Source organism: Xiphias gladius, chromosome 18 (genome assembly GCF_016859285.1).
Source record: "Xiphias gladius isolate SHS-SW01 ecotype Sanya breed wild chromosome 18, ASM1685928v1, whole genome shotgun sequence".
Classification (NCBI taxonomy): domain Eukaryota; kingdom Metazoa; phylum Chordata; class Actinopteri; order Istiophoriformes; family Xiphiidae; genus Xiphias; species Xiphias gladius.
Window position 1 is genome coordinate 14,535,065 of NC_053417.1, and position 19,700 is coordinate 14,554,764.

Here is a 19,700-nt window from a genome sequence, read left to right on the forward strand (position 1 = left end):
TTGTTGCTGAACTCTGGGTGGACATGAGAGCTATTTTTGCCGGCAGAGGAGAGGCACGAATGGCCCTCTGGCATTCCCAGATAGTCAAGCAGAGGTTCGAACACAGCAGCTGATTTCCTGTCCTGTTTTCTCTCAAAACACACCAGCAGTTAACATGTTTCAGGTGTTAATGCAGTAAACAGGAGAGCTGCTTGTGTTACCCTGCTGACTCGCTGTAGTGCAGTGCCACCAGTTGAACACACCGTGGCAGCTCTGTGCTGCTTTTGAAGTTTGTTGGCGCCAGACTGAGGCCAGCTACTGCCTCATTTTTACTAGTTCAGGAAAAATCTGTTGCTAATGTAATGCAACACATTGCATAATGCACTTTGAGCCATTGTTCTGTTTTACATGCACTTCAGTCGAGTTTGTCAGATTTATAAGTGCTTAGAGCAATCTCATGCCTAAGTGAGCTAGTTTGTTAGAGAATTAAACTTAGCATGCCTGTTTCTGTATCTGGACTGAATCAGTGTTTGTCTTCCCTGCACAGCATATAGAGTGCTGCTTTTTCATCTACAGCACAACTGCAACTTCTCATTGACTCCCATGAGAATAATGTAAACTTTGTATATGAGTAACTTGATCCACTCACAGAAACACTGCACAGTGTACAGAGGACACAACAAGTTTCTCATATGTCTGCTTTTCTGCAGCTTTGTCAGCACAAACACACACACACACACACACACCCTTTGGTGGTGTAAGGGACATCTTAGCTCTTTTGCCTTCTGTCACCTTTGGCAAGGAGATAATAAACACATCATAGTGTTGTTCATTCAGAAAGCCCATGAGCTGGAGTGAATCCAGACACTCCCTCATGGAGTCACCTATTAGGCTGTGGCAAGTGGAGGACAGCTGGATGCAGGGATATAAGTGGAATGAGCAAAGGCCACTGAGTGGATGGTGACACAAGACTAAAACTTCTCTTTGCGACTGAGTTAACTCTAACCCACACGTCAGTGCAGATAATTGTGTATGTAGAACGAAATATTTTGAGATTGTTGTTGTTGCAGAATGAATGAACTCAGAGGAAGTCACAATTTATCTTTCACTGGTGAATTATTATTACTAACCTACAAGGTCATGCAAACAAACAAATCTGAATCACATTTATTTTTATATAATTACACAACACAGGCTTTAATCTTGATTTACCAATGCAAAGCACCTTCTAACTTTGTTTTTATGGGTACTGCATACATGTGCTTCTTATTATTATTATTATTACATAAGACAAACATTTTTTGCTGAGGAACAGGAACTACTGTAGGGGATTCTGGGTATGTGCGTGTGCGTGCTGTGAGCCAGAGAAAAGCTGCTTCGACAGAGGTGTGTAAAACACCAACTCCAGAGGCAGACATGGATGGGCTTAGTGAGATTCAGCAATGTGGAAACTGGCGTTGCACAAATGATTCTCACATGAAGTCACACCTTCTGTCTCTGCCATAAACACTGTTTTTACTACTCATTCTTCACACATTTTGTAAAGCAGAACAAGGTCAACAAACTGTGGGCGAGCTCAATAGTCAGAAAATAGACAGTATCTTTTCATGCTAGCTTCCCCTTCCTTACTCTATAATAACAGTTATTGTTCTGGTTATTTCATGGATGTGTATGCACAGCGAGGCATGTTATATGTATAGCTGCTTCAACTACAACAGTTTGACTGTGTTTTGAGTTTATAAACTTTTCCCCCTCTTATCTCCCTCTTCCTGTCCTCTTTGGGCATCCTCTAATCCGTTGTGCCTGTCAATGCCGTTGCAAGTGAAAAACCAGCCATACATGGGGAAAATGTCCTTTTTTCTTTCTCCTCTTTTTTGTAAATGTCATTTCCTCCAACATATTAGACATCCGCTCCATGTTTCACATTAAAAGGTCAGCCACTGTTATATGGCTTCTTTTTTTTTTTTTTTTTTAATTTTTGTGCACTTCTCATGGCTGTCCGTGAGCCATGAAATACTGTCGGTTAAACCGGAGCACACACATCACAACAAACAGTTTCTTTGCGCATTAACCCTTTGAACGCATGTTGAATGATTGCCCATAAAATGGGTTTTATCAGACGCTGTCCACATGCCTTATTTTAACCATGAAGAAAAAAAAATAAATTACAGGGTCTTGGTGAGGTGTAAACATAACCCCGGTTTAAGTAATGAAAACATGGTGGGTGAAAGCGATAAAAGCTAGCCTTGATCTTCTGGCTCTCTGGGAAATAACCCCTTTTAAATCAGTAAATACTCTATCTTCTCTAAAGCATGAGGCAAGATTTTGTGTTGAATCATCACCAATAAAAATATAAGGATAGCTATTTTTGGCAAAAATCACCCTGAAAACAGTTCATTTATATTTTTGTTGCAAATAAAGGCAGAGGCTGAAAATACCTTTTATGTGAGAAAAATGTCTTATCTGACACAGACGTAAAGTACAAAGAAATCATCAAGTACACAGGAGAGAAAGAGAGAAAAGTAAATCAAAGAAAAGAATTTTGTGTTTCTTGTTGCTCACTTTTCTTTTGCTTCTTCTGATTATAAAGTACGATGCTCCAGTGCTCTCTGCTAACATAGACTCTGGATTCGGTTATGTAAATTGGTGAGGGTCAGATATGCCTCCTGGTGTCTTGGAATGAGCTTAGTAGCAGCCTAGCAGCAGTCATCAGATCTGTGGAGGGGTCTTGAGTTAAGCAATGCAGACACATTGCTCGGTGTAGTAAAGCTCCTGGCTCCAGGTCTGATTTATACCGACTTTGTTCAACGCTTGGGGGGCTCCATTATTCTTCAAAGCCACTGGATGTACTCCTTGGCTGACCCTAAATTGATTTCAAGAGGGAGGTTCACTTATTTTCCTGCCTTTATGACAGTCACACAGCTAGGTCATTTATTTCCCTTATACCCCATCGCAGCCTCAGGCCTGGCAGGAAGTGCCGCCCCACTGTAGAAGACGTGACCTTGACTTTAGACCTCAACCTCACTTCAGTATGGATACCAAGAGCATCAAGGCATTCAGCATAAACACAGCCACACTGACATACATACCGCAGGATTACAAAAACCAGTGACCTACCCTATAGACCATCCATCATATGCTCTGACAAGGGAGGGTGATGGTAGTTGGGGTGATTATAGCTACTGTCAGGTCTTCTATCCTCAGGAAACAAGACAGAGTTGCAGAGGAATTCTCTGTAATGATGGGTCTAATTTTTGTGGATATTTACAGGTGTTTGTGCCAGAAAATTCTCCATTTATCAATATTAATTCATTTTTAGCTGTTGTAATGTCAACTAATTGTTATGCAGGCAGTATGATGCACACCAAAGTGTGTTTGGCCTGGATCTGAAGTCTGACCCTTTCAGTGGAGAAGAATCATCCTCTGACCTCTCAACTTCCTGATAGGAAGAGGAAAATTCATGAACACCCCCAGGGTTTGGGAGAAGTTCATTTATTTCCTGATATAACAAAGTGAGACACGGGACGCTGTTGCTGTAGCCTTTCATTTGGCGGAGAATCAAAGTGGAGGCTTGTGTCTGGGGAATAAATGTATAGTGTCGTGCTGAAAGCCTAAACACCCTGAACGCACAGAGGAAAAGGTGAGGCAAGTATTCCTGAGACACCTTGAAAGCATCCCGGCATTGTCCTGCAGACTCACATAACACTGCTTTCTCGTGAAAAAAAAGGATGTGCCAAACTTGCTCAAAATGAGCGTAAAAAAACACACCACTATTTTCAGGAACGTCTAATGTGAAATGTATAGTTTGACAATATCTCATTTTATACAGAAAGTTATAACATCTACTGCATGTGCAGTAGTTTACATAATCACACTTTTATATAAAGAAGAACTGTTATAACATTACTATTTTATCTGTCATGCAATTTGGGACATAATACATTACTGTTTATGCAGGAAAACTATGATATAAAAACTGTACATGAACACAAGGCAGTAAAAGGAATTCAAATACACACACACACACATACACACACATACACACACACACACACACACACACACACACACACACACACACACACACACACACACACACACACTCACTCACTCACTCACTCACTCACTCACTCACACACAGACACATACACAGACACATATCTATATATATATATATATATATATATATATATATATATATATATATATATATATATATATATGTTTTGTGGACACACACATATATATAACCTTTTATTTATGCAACAATAAATAAAAAGATAACGGAACACATGGTTCATGGTGTGATATATTCAATAATCCCTGCTCTGGTGGTAACTCTGTCTAAGAATAACATGTCTGACATCATTTGAAGATTAGTTCAGTGAGGGAGGCCCCTCTAAAAATGTCTACTGACATTACAGGCACTTGGTTTTGACTGGGTGTATTTTCACTGTGGATGTTAAGTTTTTCTTAAACTGATATGCAGTCTAAATGACACTTGATACATCTTATCTGTTGAAGCTTTGTAGTATCTCCACTAATCAGACCTGAAAAGATTCTACTGTCCAGCTTTAAAAGATCTTTGGTTTGACATCTCCTTGTTTTCTACTACATATTTCATTACCATTGTATGATTTACATTCAACATTTATCTCACAAAAAATGTAATAATATCTAATGTGCCTTACATTTTGAATAAATATACTTTACATTGTTCATCTCTGTACAAGGAATGCTGTTGAATGTTTGTTTCCATCCCGCATCTTCTGCGTGATGTCCGTGTTCTTGTTTCAGACTCTCAGGAGAGCATGACAGGAAGGTAATTTTGTGTACCTCATATGCTGTATGTTTGTACGAAATACTATCACATACTGTAATTGTGTCCCAGTTGGTTGTGGAAACCTGGATTGTCCCGGGCCTAACCCTCAACTTCTGTCTGTTTGCGAGTGTGTGTTTTCTATCTGCGTTAATCCACCGTACTCCGGTTCCTTGTGGGGTGGTGTCTCGACTCTACTGCAGCCTCCTCATGAGTGAATCTCCATCCATCTTGCTAACAAATCACTATTGTGCCTTAGAACCCAAATTCCTCCAAAGCGAATATGAATTCAGCCGCAAGCATCCATCTCTAATCCACTTCCTTTGATTTAACAAAGTTTGTTCACATTATTAAATTTTGACTACAGCCTTCTCAGGACCACTCCTGCAGCTGTAACATCCATGTCATCCCCTGTCTGTTCTCAGTCCGACAGCAGTCTTGCCCTCTCTCACCCTCTGCATGTGTACGTGTCTCTCTCTCTCTTTCCCTTAGCCTGCTGCTTTGTTTTGTCTACACCCTCAGCTTTGTCTGCTGATTCGTACATTAGGTGTGCCGTAACGCCATTAATGCAGTGTTCCATAACTTGCATTCCTGCTGCTCTGCTCTGTCTGAGCAGGCCAAGAGTTTTTCTCATATGAATCAATGCATAGGGTGCTACTCAACAGCTACAGAGGTGAAAATTTCTTTACTTTCAAGGCCATTTTGTATGGCAGATGACTGCCATTGTATATTCCACAGTGCCCTCATAAAATGGTGTTGACATCTTCAATCCACCCGTCCTTACTGCTAGAGTGGAGAGGACAGGTGATTACAGATAGAGGTCTTGTTGACAGTACAGCTGTCCTTTGTTGTTGGAAACATCTGGTGGAGGTCAGCACTCTCTGTTCTCACGCTGCGATGCTGGAGGTGGTGCTGGTGGTGGCGGAGTTGTGTGCAACAGCCCATTCTTGCAACAGGCACCCATGTGCACCCATGCATGTCTTCTCAAACATGTCTCTGTGTGTCCGTTTCTGTCTCATCAGTCTCTGTCAGTAAAGGTTGTCCTTGGTGGTGGAGGTGTGTGTGGTGGTGGAGTCGTCAGGCAGGGAGCCCCGGCGGCCACGTCCCGACCAACAGTGCAGCAGGTTCTGCAGCTCTCTGGACACGCTGCTGGAGAAAGCTGTGTAGATCCACGGGTTAGTGCATGAGTTCAGACTGGCCAGCAGCATCAGGATAGTGAAGGCCACTCCTGCAGAGGAGACACACACATACACACACACGAGAAGAAACGTGCATAAACACATGTAAATGCAAGCACAAGTATGTATACGCACATAAAAATGTGAATTTTCACATGTAAAGTTTGTGAGCTAGAGAGCAGCATTCTTCCAGCTGTGGACAGATGATCACATTGTACACCACATTGTTCTCTTCTCTCTTATGAAACAAACAAAAATATGTGCAACAGCTTTTCAGTTTGAATATAAACCATGCAGGATTGTTGTTTCTCATTTTATTTCCTTCAGAAACGGCGACAGGACTGTAAATATCTCAGAGGGACAAAATCCTGCATACTTCCTTTTTCAGTTTTTTCTTTTTTTTACTGCTAATAATAAGTCATTTATGTAATAACTAAACATGCTTATTTCACAGAGGCCAACTGGGGACAATAGAGAAGGAAAAACTGCTTTTAGAATACAAAGCTGACAATAATCAACTATGTGTGTTTGTGAGTGTATGTGTGGGCATGTGTTTGTGTGCGTGTGTTTTTGCGTGTGGAGCTGTCTGCCAGTACGGACTCATTCATGTGTATGCATTCTTGTATGTGCATGTATGCATGTGCTGGTTTGTGTATGTGTACAAGCTTACGTGTCTTGCTCTGTGTGTCTGCTTGTGACTTTGACGACGTGTGAAAGCTGCTAGCCCAGATCATTGTTGATGAAATGTCAACATATGGCCACGTTGTGAAATCAGCAGGCGTTATAAACAGGTTATTTACTGGCCTCGGGTGTTTGTCTTTAGCTTCAGATCAGAGGACACCCACACAGTCCACGCTATCAGCCACAACTTTAGACTACACCAGCCTTGCTAGCTTCATCTCTGGCCGCAGGTAAAGACATCAACAGATACTGTTTGTGTTCCAAAATGTACAGAGGCCAGAGATATCACCCAGGAGTTCCTAGTTGTGGGTTAAAGCAAACATTGTTGTTGACCTTGTATATAACTCACTGTTACCAAATCTGAGCCGGAGCGTGTCTGTGGAATAATGAGTGAGACTGTATTTAGACAGCGGCATTGATCAGAAGGTGTTGTAATAAACAAGACCCAATTGTTCAGCGTCTGTTTTTTCATCCTACACGGCAAAACAGATATGTTTTGCACATTTAGAGCAATTAAATTGATAAACTGGGCTAAGGAGGATCAATCCATCTGAGAAAAACAACTTAAATGATTCACTTGCAGTGGTTATGACACAGATGTCTGTTTTTGGTTTTTTCTCTAACTGCATGAATTTCGCAATGATGGATCCAAACCCTCTGAGATCAGGCTGGGAACATGGATAACCAGTACCCATAAAGAATGTTTGTGACTGACCTTGGTCTGGAGGGTTGGGGTCCCAGGCCGCCCACAGCTGGACGATGAAGAACGGTGACCAGCAGATAGTGTAGACCAGCACAATGACCAGAGTCATTCTCACCGTCTTGGACATGGCTTTAGTGATGCTTGGAGGTGGAGTGGCTGGAGGGTGAGGGGGAACATAGTCAAGGGAGCAGCGGGGTGAGCCTGTGGCCAGCCCATAGGATGTGCAGGACTCTGGGCAATCGGCGCTGTTCAGTGTTTGTTGCTGTGTTGAAGATGTCGTTGTCACATGTCCACCACGGCAACTGTTATACTGAATAGCCGACGGTGCATAGTCGTAACACTCTCCGACTTGGCTGTTGTGTATGTTATTGTGAGCACTGGCATTCACACCCTTCGAGAGCTGTCCTCCCCTCCCTTCCCTGCCCCCCCCTCCAGATGCACGTCTCCCCCTCTCCCTGGCCCTCTCATCCTCCTTCTTAAAGCTGTGGAAACGGAAGAGGATTTCATTCTTCTTCAACTCAGCCATCACCATCCTCTCTGACTTTAGGTAGATGTTATTGTGAATCTCTCTGAAGATTCTTATCTGAAAAACAAGAATAGTATCATGAATTAGCACAGTTTAATATGACTGAAACAAGACATTGCGTTGTTCAAAGGCTTGGTGGCCTGAGGATGCAGTTTTATGACCGGCAGGTGCCAAATTCCGCTGCTTGTCTTTACTCTTGCAGACTTTTTTGCATCTTATATTTGTTACATATTTTTTGCATTTCTGCTGTAACAGTGACAGGAAACTTGATATGTTGGCCTTCACCATCAGCCATAAACCAGTATTAGAAATTTTTATGCAACACTGTTAAACACCATTATTCCTCCATTCTATTACAATAAAAAATAGCTAACATAAAATTTATTGCAACACAATTATTCTTCACACTCTCCTGAGCAACTAATTAATTTGAAATCAAAAAATGATAGGTGATTCATATTTGTAGGTATTTTTACTGAATTTAAGGATTGTTACTGCAATCCATTGCTATTCCGCTACCTTTTACTTTTAAAAACAGCTCTACACTTTGTTTAAACACTGCACTCAAATCCACGTTTCAATCCAGTATATACTAGTAAAGTATATGCTATTCTATCAACTGACTCAGTTGAAACTTTCTAAATTATTTCCTTCTGCAGATTCTACATCCTACTTCTGAAAAAGCGTCTGAAGAACCCTCTCGATTTGAAATCTGATAATGAAAAGAGGTCACGGATTCTATGTTTGGCTGAGATCTGGTACATTCCACTTTCTGGCAGGAGGTTCTCAGAGTAGGCAGATTTTCTGAGCACCCGTCTCAGCAGTGGTCCTCCAAGTGCTGTATTAATTAGGGGAAATAGCTGGACCCTGGAAATATCTTTCCATAAATAGAGCAGCAGAGCTGATGGGAGGCAGCCCAGAATGCCTATCCACCATGGGATGCCACATAAAACCAACCGCAGTCCCCCACGGGTTATCGAACAATGCCTGCCAAATGTTCCCTCCGTGAAAACAAAACAGCATTTCATTCATGCCACATTCTTTATTATTGGATAATGTTGACTACAGTGTGTAATCCTAGTCAATGGTCTTTGTGGATGGTGCTGAGACTGAGAGTCCAGCCAATGCAACCCGTATTACCTGACAGATGGTAATGATGAGCGCGGGGAGGAGGAAGACAGCCACAGTCATCCAGGTGACGTAGGCCTTCAGCCCCCACGGCTCAGCAAAGTGACCCCAGCACTCGAACTCTCCGGGAACCACTTCTGTGCGCGAGAAGATGAACACCTGGCAGACCGAACAAAAGGGGTGTGGTCAGCACACCCGCAAACATGACTGTTAGTTTCGTCTTCCATTAGCTGAACTGCAGTGACCTCATAGAGATAAAAATAGACCAACATCTTGAGTTGTACCGTAGACATCAGGGTGTGAACGGCTGCTGAGCTCTCATTTCCTATTTCACCATTTGTTTTTTTGTGTGTGTGTATGCGAAAGAGGTTTTGTTTGCCTGTGTGTACACTCCTCCCTACCTGTGGTATGCTGAGAACTAGTGCCAAGCCCCAAGCCACCATGACAGGGGTGTTCCAGCGGGACACTGCTCCCCCACGGTAAGCCTGCAACGGGCAGCAGATGGCGTGGTGCCGGTCTACTGTCATGGCAACTATCATATAGGAGGAAGCAAACATGCCCACAATCTGCAAGTACTTGATGGACCGGCAAAGCAAGTCAGGCCCCTGAAACCTCTCTGTGATGTCCCATATTAGCTGAGGAAGAACCTAAATACACAGATTAAAAAAGAAAGTTATTCATAAAAAATTGGCTCTTAGCATAGTGGGCCATTGTTCCTGCTTCAGCCCTTAGAAATCTAGAGAAGAATCAGTCTGGTGCTGTTCTATATTTTTCTTATTGTCAACAAATCCCAGGATAAGACTAAAACCAACAATTAATTGGTCCTACCAGGAAGTATCACCCGATTTTTAGCATAGTCCTTTGTGCCACTGACCTCCACTGTTGTCCAAAAACTATTAAAAACACAGAAATGACCCACAGTGTTGACATGGGTAACATGTTCCTTTATTACCATAAACATGGTAACTGTAGTATATTTTGACTCATCATACATCATCCTGCCGCAATATGTGTTGAATATGTGTTGATCCACTGAAAACAGTCTCAAACAAATGCACTTTTTACTCCTGTTTGAGTAAAGTTAGCTAAAACTACATTTTGCTGAGCCCTTTTTTCACCCAGCAACTATATATTCGTAACTAAATGTTAAATTTTAAAGATTTTATTCTTCAGTAGGAACCAATGAGCCACAGACAGGGCAGATAGTCCAGAAAGAATTAGGAGATGGACAAACTGGTTTTGTTCTTTTCATTGGATTTGCTGCCAGTCTTGTCTTCAAAAGGTTTTTTTTTTTTTTTCTTTACACATGTGTTGGACAAAATAGATGAAACACTTTACAGGACATAACAATAGCACTGCATTCAGTATAATTTGCTCATTCCGTCAAAATGATAATTGTTGTGGCCATAGTTTTTTTAGTTTGGCAAAGCAATTCAGGCAGTATACCACCAATCACATTAATACTATAGATCACACAAGTAAGTTCAATTAAGCTGAAGAACAGTTTGCAATATGGGTCACCTGTATGATGGGGAAAAGGGAAAGCTTAAAAAATAATTCAATTTGAATTTAGTATGAATTTGGAGAAAATGATTTAAAGGCGCGCATCTTTGTTGGTCAGTATTAGCTGCATGTAAAAAGAGGAATCACATTTACGTGTCTAGGTTTCCCATAGGTTGAAGTGTAACAAATTTATGCATACAAGGGAAAACTTGCATTGCCAAAACGATAGCAGTGATCTCAGCAGACCTTCAGTGATACTGTCTGAAAAACCTTTAAGTATGTTTTTTGTTTCACAACAGAAAACAAACATGATGAATGATCTTCACCAAACTGACAGAGTGTAATGCGACGGAGTTTTGGGCACTCCTGTAATCTCATGTTCCACTAATGCTGTAAAGCTACTCGTGTACTGACCTGAAAGAAGGCCACCACCAGGTCAGCCACGCACAGGTTGACCATGAACACGTGCATGGGCGCATTGTGCTTCCTCCTCCTCAGCAGCACCCACAGCACAAAGCTGTTCCCCAGGGTGGTAAGAGCCAGCACCACCCCGAGCACTGCAATCTCTGCCCTGGCGAGGCCCAGGTCCCTGACCCTGGGCTGGGGCAGGGTGTGAGGTGTGGTGGTGGAACCATTCTCAGGGAAGATCCCAAAGAAGAATCCGCCGCTGTGAGAAGTGTTGAACGAGTTCAGTTCGGAGACAAACAAGGGCGAGGAAGAGAAGTTGTTCCTTCCTGTGGCGACCAGAGAGGAGAGGGCTAACCCATCCCATTCTGTTTCCACACTGATGCTTTCCATTCCTGAAAGACAAACAAAGAGTTAAAGTGGGAAAGCCAATAAATTCTGTTCTTTGTTTAAATGATGCCCTACGCAAAATGGTTACCAGGATTCAAACTGGTGCAGGGTCATAAAACTGTCAATGCTCATTTACCAAGCGCTTATTTTGTCAACAATTTACCTTTATCTGAATTATTTCAATATGAGTATCTTAGCTGACCCCTTTATTAAATTTCCTCCAGTCAAGTGAATAATTTTGGTCTTATGTTTTTCCTTATCGTACCCCTGAGAATGCAAACCAAAACACTCAAGCCTTTTATTTAAGATGCGGGGATTAATCACATGAACTCTTAGTTTTCAGATCATCTGTTAGGATTTCACATTGCATATTATAAATAGCTTCTTTTATGCAATTTTAATTGAAATTTGATTGAAAGTAATGAAACTCAGAAAGTGTACCAATCATGCTGCCACATGAATATTGTTGTGTCTCCAATTTTTTTATTAAGTCTTCAGTGTGTCTGTTTGTCCATCTCTCAAAAGCTTCCAGTTGTGTTTGACGCAAGTCCAGCACGGTTTGTTTTCTTTGCCATACTTTCTCAAGGTTGATTTGACAGCTTTCCCCCTCTATCCCACCACTCTTATTCCTTCACCTCCGCTCTCATAATCACTCTCATCCCATGATTACCCCCATACATTCCTGCTTTCCCCTGTTTTTGCCCCCCCCCCCCCTTCATCTTTCTCTCATGCGTCCACTCCTTTTTTTCTGTGCTGATCTCAATACATTTTCTGTTTATTTTTCGTTGCTTATAAATAAATGGTTGAAAAGAACCGAGAGTTGATAGGAATGAGATGACAATTTAAGAAACTGAGTCATGGGATGCTGGGGGCAGCCTTGGTCAAATAAACTGCACATAGAAGACAGCCTGAGAGGAAAAATTTGAGGCAGATGAAAGAAGATTGACGAAGGCAGTGTGGTGAAAGAGCAGGAAAAGAAAAAAAATTACCAGAAAAGGTAAAAAAAATAGAGCTGTGGAAAGACAGTGATAAGATAAGGAGAAAGGAGGTGGCCAAATGTAGCTCTAAGAGAGCTATGTACTGTTAGTTATCACAGAGTGTGTGTTGATTGACACGATATTGATGTAATATTTTGACTAATGTACAAGGACTGGTTAGGTATACAAGTGTTACAGTGAATGGGTGCTTGGAAATTTTCCTAAAAATAGGAGGAAAACAACGGTGTTAGTATTGTGCAATTGACATTACGAGGTTGTTATCACTACTCTGCTGAGACTTAATGGTCAATTCACTAGTAATATCGTAGTCCATGCTGGGCATGTAAGATAACAAGGCTGAACAAATGATCAAGCGTTACATGCTGGCTTTGCCACAGGAATGCGTTCAGATGAATGCATGACAAGCCAGGCCGGCTTGACCTCTGCACCCAACATGAAGGTATGGCCATGGGTGAAGGGAAGAAAATCTGACCAGAACCATTTCTCAGAGGTCAAACAATCTTTTTTTTGAGTGAATCCCTGACATAAATGGTTAAACCAAACCTTTATTACGTTTATTCCTCTAAATCTGCATTGGTTTAGTGAGTTTTTAGAATTCTGCTCAAATATTCAGCCCCAGTAAAAGGCCCTTTGGATCAGAGCTAATAATATTCTTTCTTATTACCTTTTTATTTATTTATTTTTTTTTCAAGTCTTTTTTTTTTTTTTAATTAGGAGTTTAGACAATGTGGTCTTTTTCTATCAAGGAATCTCCTGACCTCTCTTTTTCGGGACCTGAGGAGCCTTGTGCCCCTCTCTGTAATTGAAGCATCATTCATGAGAGGATTCTTTGTGCTGCCGCGGTCCTTTGTACTCCCTATATAATCTCATTATGTATATTTGCCCATGTGACCAATTTCTGTTGTGAAATCCCCTTGTCAAGTATGCCTCTGTGCAGATAAAATGACTTAGAGAAGTGCTATAATACTGGTGTAGCCTAAGAAAGGAATCCACAGTATTACAGCAATGCTAAGCTAATGTCTTCAAATTTTATTCAGTAAAATGTAAATAAGAGGATTAATAGCTGGTAGGAAGCACCTTCTGTAATGGTGTCAAGACGTATCTGTAGCTCATAGTATATGGGAAAGTGTGTGAGGCATTTCCTACTAAACATATTTACAAAGGAGTGTTCTTACCAGTCTTTTTCTGAGAAGTTCTGAATTAGCCCCTGTTTTCCTGAACTCCTGCAGGACACAAAGTAATTTCTCCAAATATGCTGACATCTCATTTGCATGGCTTGTGCATCCAAGAAATCAGGATGGATTGTCTTCAGATTGCTCAATGGCTCAACTACAGGAGACCCACGGATAGCGCAGAACTTCTGGCACTGATGTTTTCTGCCCTCAGAGGAAATTTCTTAAACTGAGGGTGCGCAGAAAAGGTAAATATTGTCTGCGGAACTATGCTGAATGCAGTTTAATGTAACCCTTTATATACCCTGTCTCTGAAAATGTATTTTGCTTTGCTCTCTCCTTAATAACACAAGCACAGCACAGCAGTCCCAGCTGTCTGATTGGCTTAATGTAAAGCCCAAATTATTCCATCTCTCTGTGCAGGATGGACTGCAAATGCTGCTTTTAGTAGTTAGTACAGTCTGTTGCTTCCTCGCTTTACTTTAAAGCTTTCACTCTGATTAATGATAGAGTCGATCCCTCCCTCTCCAGGGGCAAACCTGTGTGCAACCATCCATTTTCATGTCCTCCCCATCCTATACGACTACACACACAGGGCTCAAGTGCCTCAGGGATGTCAGAAACAGGTAGTTACAGTGTGCAAGAAACATTATAGCTTCCAACCATTCACATCTTTCAACATGTCAGTCCTCTTTCCTCTGTGTTTACACATGTTATGGTCACCATCTTTAACAAACTACGTCATGTGTAATTTTGTCATAACCAAAAATAACCAAAGTTTAGATTATAATTTGGTCATAAACCTGATGTGATGTGATCACAAAAAATTTGGAAATTCCCTGTGAATGGGACTCACAGACTTGACTTGTTCATCAGCTGGAAATGTTATGGATGGGTACAGGTGAGTTCAACAATTCTGAGCTAAAATGTTGCTCTAGGCAAAAAAAAAAAAGGGTATGTTTAAAGGACCATACCAGTGTGTTTGCACGTTTTAGCACTTCAACCATTATCTCCAGTTAGAATTTTGCTGATCATTTGCAAAATCAGGCTATTCCGTCTGGTCTAGTCTGGTATTAAAATAATTAGCAGTCTCTTGAATCTTAAATGACATAAACTGTCTCAGTGATTATCATCTCTGCATTCATTGCTGTCAACGTTACATGATCATTGCACGGTGATACAGTTTAAGAACAGGTTGATTGGAAGTCTGCACCTCACAATAATGTAATTTTGACAAAGATCAATGCATAGCTGATCTACATTGTGAACATTTACATAACTCAGTTTCCAGACGTTGCTTATAGAGTTTAATACTGTGTGAAAATGTATAGAAAACAATGGATGCCTGGAACAGTAGACAAAATACATTCAAATCAAAGAAGCAAGGTTTGAAAAAGGTCATTTGTGAATAAAGAGAGTGGTAAAAAAATGTCTGAAACAAGGTCCTTTAAGATAAGGTTTTACTCATGGTTAAATAAGAAACAACTCACAATAAAGTGAAATATTTTAACACAAACACAGAAAACATGATTTGGACACGGAACCTACTGTCCTTACTGTGTTTTGAAGTCAAAACATTGCCCATCTCCAGTTCTGTCTTGCCATCTCTTGCGTGGCAGGGAAACAAATGGACCTTACTGGCATCGTAAGACACTGACAGTGCGGATGAACACTAATGGCAGATTTAAAGCGGATCAGTAGCCAACATGACATGGTGGTGGCGGCAGTGACAGGCAAACAGGTGCTTATGCACAAGGTGCCATAATGCAAACATAATGAAAGACCCGTCACCCCCCTGCCTGTTGTGTGTGTGCATGTCAGTCCATTGATTAGTTCCCTTTGACCAGATTTGACCCAATCTGATTAATGAGGACCTCTCTGTCTTCAATAGCGGCCGTGTGTACACTTAAACAACCTGTCACCGATTTCCCCCTCTAGTCTGTTCTCCTTCCTCTTTTCTGTTTTTTCCCCTCACTTGTTATTTTCTCAAATTCCATGTGTCTCTTTCTGTTCTAACCAATCCTCCAACCCCTGTCATTAAGGATCAAAACCACCCGGGATACAGTTTCTGTTATTCTTATTATTTGTTTTGATTTTAATTATCAGAGTCCTAATAGACCTTGACAGCAGGAAACAGGATTAAAATGGTCTGGCCCAATCTGCTTCTGCGATGAATGAAAATAAACATATGAATTAGATCCACACCATATGATTTACTGTGGCTTTGGAATTCTATGCTGATTTTATCTGCCTGGCAAGAGACTTTATTTACAGATAAATCAATAGATTCTTACACAGTAAAGGTCTGGATGAGTCATGTGGTGGTACATGCTGGGCTGTGCGGCATTTCATCTGCATGGTAAAGCAGATAACCACACTTTCTTCTTTAAGGCTCACCCATCAGTAAAGTAGATCCCCATCAGCACCTTCGCATGCAGCATAAATTCCCCATCTGAATGAGTCGGTTCAATGACAGGTGGATATTTGATATATATATATGTATGCATTTCAATTTGTGGAGGCACCTGCTGTACTGATAAAAAACCAGAATCACAGCTCTGTGTCCATAATTCATTCCTCTCTTTCAGTGTGTGTGTCACTTGGGTTCAGGTCTTCGCCGCAGACTGCAGCTCATGTGAGCAGTGAGAGTAAACACTTTGTTCTTACACGGTCTTGCCCAAACTACCCATTAAATGTGAATCTTGTGGGACCTCACCTCATTGCACACACTAATATAGTCATTACTTGCCCACATCTCGGCTGTGTGTGTCGCAGCGCTCACGGAATTTTGTATTCACAAATATCACTTTGAGTTTATTGCCATAATACAGTGGACAGAACTCACTAGGTCCGGTGTGGAAGCAGGTCCGAGTCCCCTTATCAGCACTGATAAAGCCTGTTCATAAGACCACTGGCTGTTTTTCTTGTTATGTATCATTAACTAGCACACTGCCAACAAGCATGTGCCCTAGACATCACAGGGCCTTCTTCACGTCACACAACTGATGTAAAATTCATTCCCCCCGGAGAAAGGAAACTGGGCCGCGGTGTTACCACAACAGCTAAAACAGGCCTGGAGGTTTGTAGTTGATATGGTCAGATGGGTGCCACATGATGAAATGGACACGATGAAATGATTCCTTGCTAGAGATCAGACTAAATTGACCATGAAATAATAGTAATGATGATGAATTTTCCTGATGGGGTCTACAATCAAGGAAGTCCTTTTGAGCATATGATAGATTGTGCCAAACACACACACACATGAAAGTGTATGATTAATTGAAAAACCCTTTTAGAGCATCTTTGATTCAGCTAAGAGGAATTATTTAATTGTTGAATTGCTATTACATTACCAGAAACTGACAAGAAACACTGCTGTCATGGAGGAGATACAGGTTTTCACTGAGAATTGGGTTCTGTGATTTTGCCACGATCACTGTTAAGAGATACTTTTCATTTCCATTTGTATATTGAATGATAAGTTGTGTCATACAAATCTTTTAAAAGTCAGGCAATACATCAATGAGCTTTGAAGATACAGAATTGTGTTTACCATAAACACACAGCCTGCGTGGGACCACAAATGTCCTTTTTTTTTTTTTTTTTAAATCATATGAAGACCTTTGATTTGCTTTTTAAAATACGGGCAGGACACACTTGCACGGCGAAACAGACACACACATGCACATAAAAGAAGAGCACCCCAAGGTGAGTATACTGTATATGCCCCCTGTCTCCTCTCACCTTGTTTTCAGTGCATGGTAAGCTTTCTCAAGCGTCGTGCCGTTGTCTCTTGGTGTGTTTTGCTCTTGCCTCCGTGACTATGGGACAAAGCATTGAGAGTTTTCACCAGCACATTACATGCACGAGCAGATCAAATTAACAACCTGACACTTCCCCTGAGCTTCTTCAATCCACGGAAAAACTGCCTGCATCTTCAATTAGGCTCTGCCATAAAATATTTGCAATCAAGCACAGTCTGTGCCAGACACACTGTATATGTTAACATATGTCACATATGTTGAAATCAGGACTGGCAGACACGGTGAATCCATGCTGTAAGTATTTTTTACTTCATCTAAGGCTTTATGTCTATCATTTGGAAAAATCAACTGAAGTTGACTTTCTAACTAAACCAATGAGAATATATTTGCATGCAAAGATCATAGACAGTATAAATGTAAATGTTGAGCTGGATGCCAGAATCTTTTCAAATACAGTCGATTCATAATCAACACATTGATTAACTTCGGTCACAGTTACACTTTCGGAAAAAAAGGGTTTCTGTTACGGTACTGTTTCTAAAAAGGATTGGTTTTCTTTTCCTCTTGTTGAACATTAATAATTATTAAACGACACAGATTTTTTTTTTTCTTTTTTCTGAAGGGGATTTTATTGTTGTTTTTTTTTCTTTTTGTTTTTGGAAAAACAAGACCGTGCCGCTGTTATGTTTACAATATAAATGTTCTACCATTCAGCAAGATCGATGATACTGATGTTGACAACGTGTCTCTGATTAATAATGGATTCACGAGAAAGAATTAGTTAAACATAATAGGCAACACAACTAATACAATGCTGAATAAGGCGTTTGAGGGGCATATTTGTGTCTCGTGACATGAGATACTGTAAATGTACAGAGAGATGACCTACATTTTTCAGTAAACAATTCTATTAACACCCAACGTGAACCAGTTCGAGATGGGCTGCAAAAGGTTTTCCAGTCGAGGAGAATTACTGGAGACTTATAAACGACAAGTATTTGTATTAGTAGCAGTCCTCAGTCGCCACAGATTAAATAAAAGGCACTTACTTGTGATCCTCCTTGACCCAAAATATTCACATCTTCACCGCTGTCAATTATCCGCTCAGAATAATGTCAACCGGCTCCTGGATGAATTAGGCAGGACTCAAAAAAAAAAATAAAAAAAAAATAATCAGTGAGTCCTCATCAAAGCCAGGTAGATTTTGTTTCCCTCCTTTGGTCAATGTGACAAACGAGCTCTGCAAACTCTGTCCTTTGTGTGTCCTCTGACTGTATTGTTCTTGCTCTGGTGTAGTTCAAAAGTGTGTCACAGAGTAATCCGTTTGACAGCCATGTGTTTACCCGGCTCCTTGTGCGTCACGGTGGGCTCTTGCGATGTGCTGTGCCTCCAGCACCACCAGCAGAAATGAATTTGAGCTCCGTTCGCTCTTCACACCCCCCCACCCCCAACCCCCACCCACCCCCCAACCACTCCCCTCCCCCCTGGGTCAACCAGCCTGTCCTCTAGGACTGAGGGTGGAGCGTGCAGCCAGGAGTGGAGGGAGGGTGTCATACATACCTATGAAGTGTATCTTTGTGGGTGTGTGTGTGTGTGTAGGAGTGCTACGTTCATCTGCATGTGCACACTATGAATGTGTGTGTGTGTGTGTGTGTGTGTGTGTGTGTGTGTGTGTGTGTGTGTGTGTGTGGATTTGCATATATATGTGAGATCTTGTTTTGAAGTTTGTGTGTGTGTGTGTGTGTGTGTGAGAGAGAGAGAGAGAGAGAGAGAGAGAGAGAGACAAAGAGTGAGCGGGGGAAAAGAGAAGCACCTCCCCTCATCGTAATGATTTTTGCCTGGTGTAAGTCACTGATGCACGCCGCTCGCGTCTTTATTCAAATCTCTCCTCTGTCTTGTTCGCTCTCGCCTTCCATCTCCCTTGTTGAACAAGGGCCGGTGCAAGTGCAAGTCCACCTGACCAGCGGTGATGAGTCAGCCGAGCCAGCTGCAGGTCACGCCCTTGGTGTACACACAGAGCAGTGGTGGTTGGTGCAAAAATAAATAAATGAATAAATAAATATATTTTAAAAAATGCGGTCTCCCAGTTTTAATGTCAAGGCTCCCTCACACACACAGTCACGAGCAACGGCAAGGAAATACAGTTGGCATGCAGGCAAGCACTCACAGGTGTACACAATGAGTGAATTCATAGATTCATGCACATGCAGAGTTATGCACAAACTTACTTTGAAAACACACACAGACAAAAACCCACCCAAACAAGCAAATGGTGGTGATGTTCCCAATTTTGTTTGGACAATAAAATTGCAGCTTCCTCTTGCTTTTCCTCTAAAAGCTGCAGTAAACAAGGAAACTGTAGTTCACTGACATTTTACGAGTATCATATCATTTCAATTCAGTGACCCCCAGCAGCACACACAAAGACCCAAACGCAGACACCATGCAATA

At 41.4% G+C, this 19,700-nt stretch overlaps 1 protein-coding gene across 1 annotated transcript; it reads right to left on the reverse strand.

Annotated features, from left to right (window-relative positions):
• Positions 1 to 4,289: 4,289 nt before the first annotated feature.
• Positions 4,290 to 18,374, reverse strand: LOC120803298 (vasopressin V2 receptor-like). Its single transcript, XM_040151635.1, has 7 exons — positions 18,299 to 18,374; positions 17,230 to 17,306; positions 10,932 to 11,317; positions 9,416 to 9,661; positions 9,027 to 9,173; positions 7,373 to 7,943; positions 4,290 to 6,026 (listed from the first exon to the last, which is right to left on the reverse strand). Exons 3-7 carry the CDS (start codon positions 11,313 to 11,315, stop codon positions 5,827 to 5,829), a joined length of 1,548 nt encoding a protein of 515 aa, XP_040007569.1. The 5' UTR covers positions 11,316 to 11,317; positions 17,230 to 17,306; positions 18,299 to 18,374; the 3' UTR covers positions 4,290 to 5,826.
• Between the last annotated feature and the right edge of the window lie 1,326 nt (positions 18,375 to 19,700).

Excerpts from the sequence above, each read along its gene's own strand:
- LOC120803298 (XM_040151635.1), bottom strand. The coding sequence starts at position 11,315 with ATGGAAAGCATCAGTGTGGAAACAGAATGGGATGGGTTAGCCCTCTCC. Across the intron at positions 9,662-10,931 it reads TGGTGGTGGCCTTCTTTCAG|GTTCTTCCTCAGCTAATATG; the intron begins GTCAGTACACGA and ends CTGTGTATTTAG. Across the intron at positions 7,944-9,026 it reads TCATCATTACCATCTGTCAG|ATAAGAATCTTCAGAGAGAT; the intron begins GTAATACGGGTT and ends CTTGTTTTTCAG.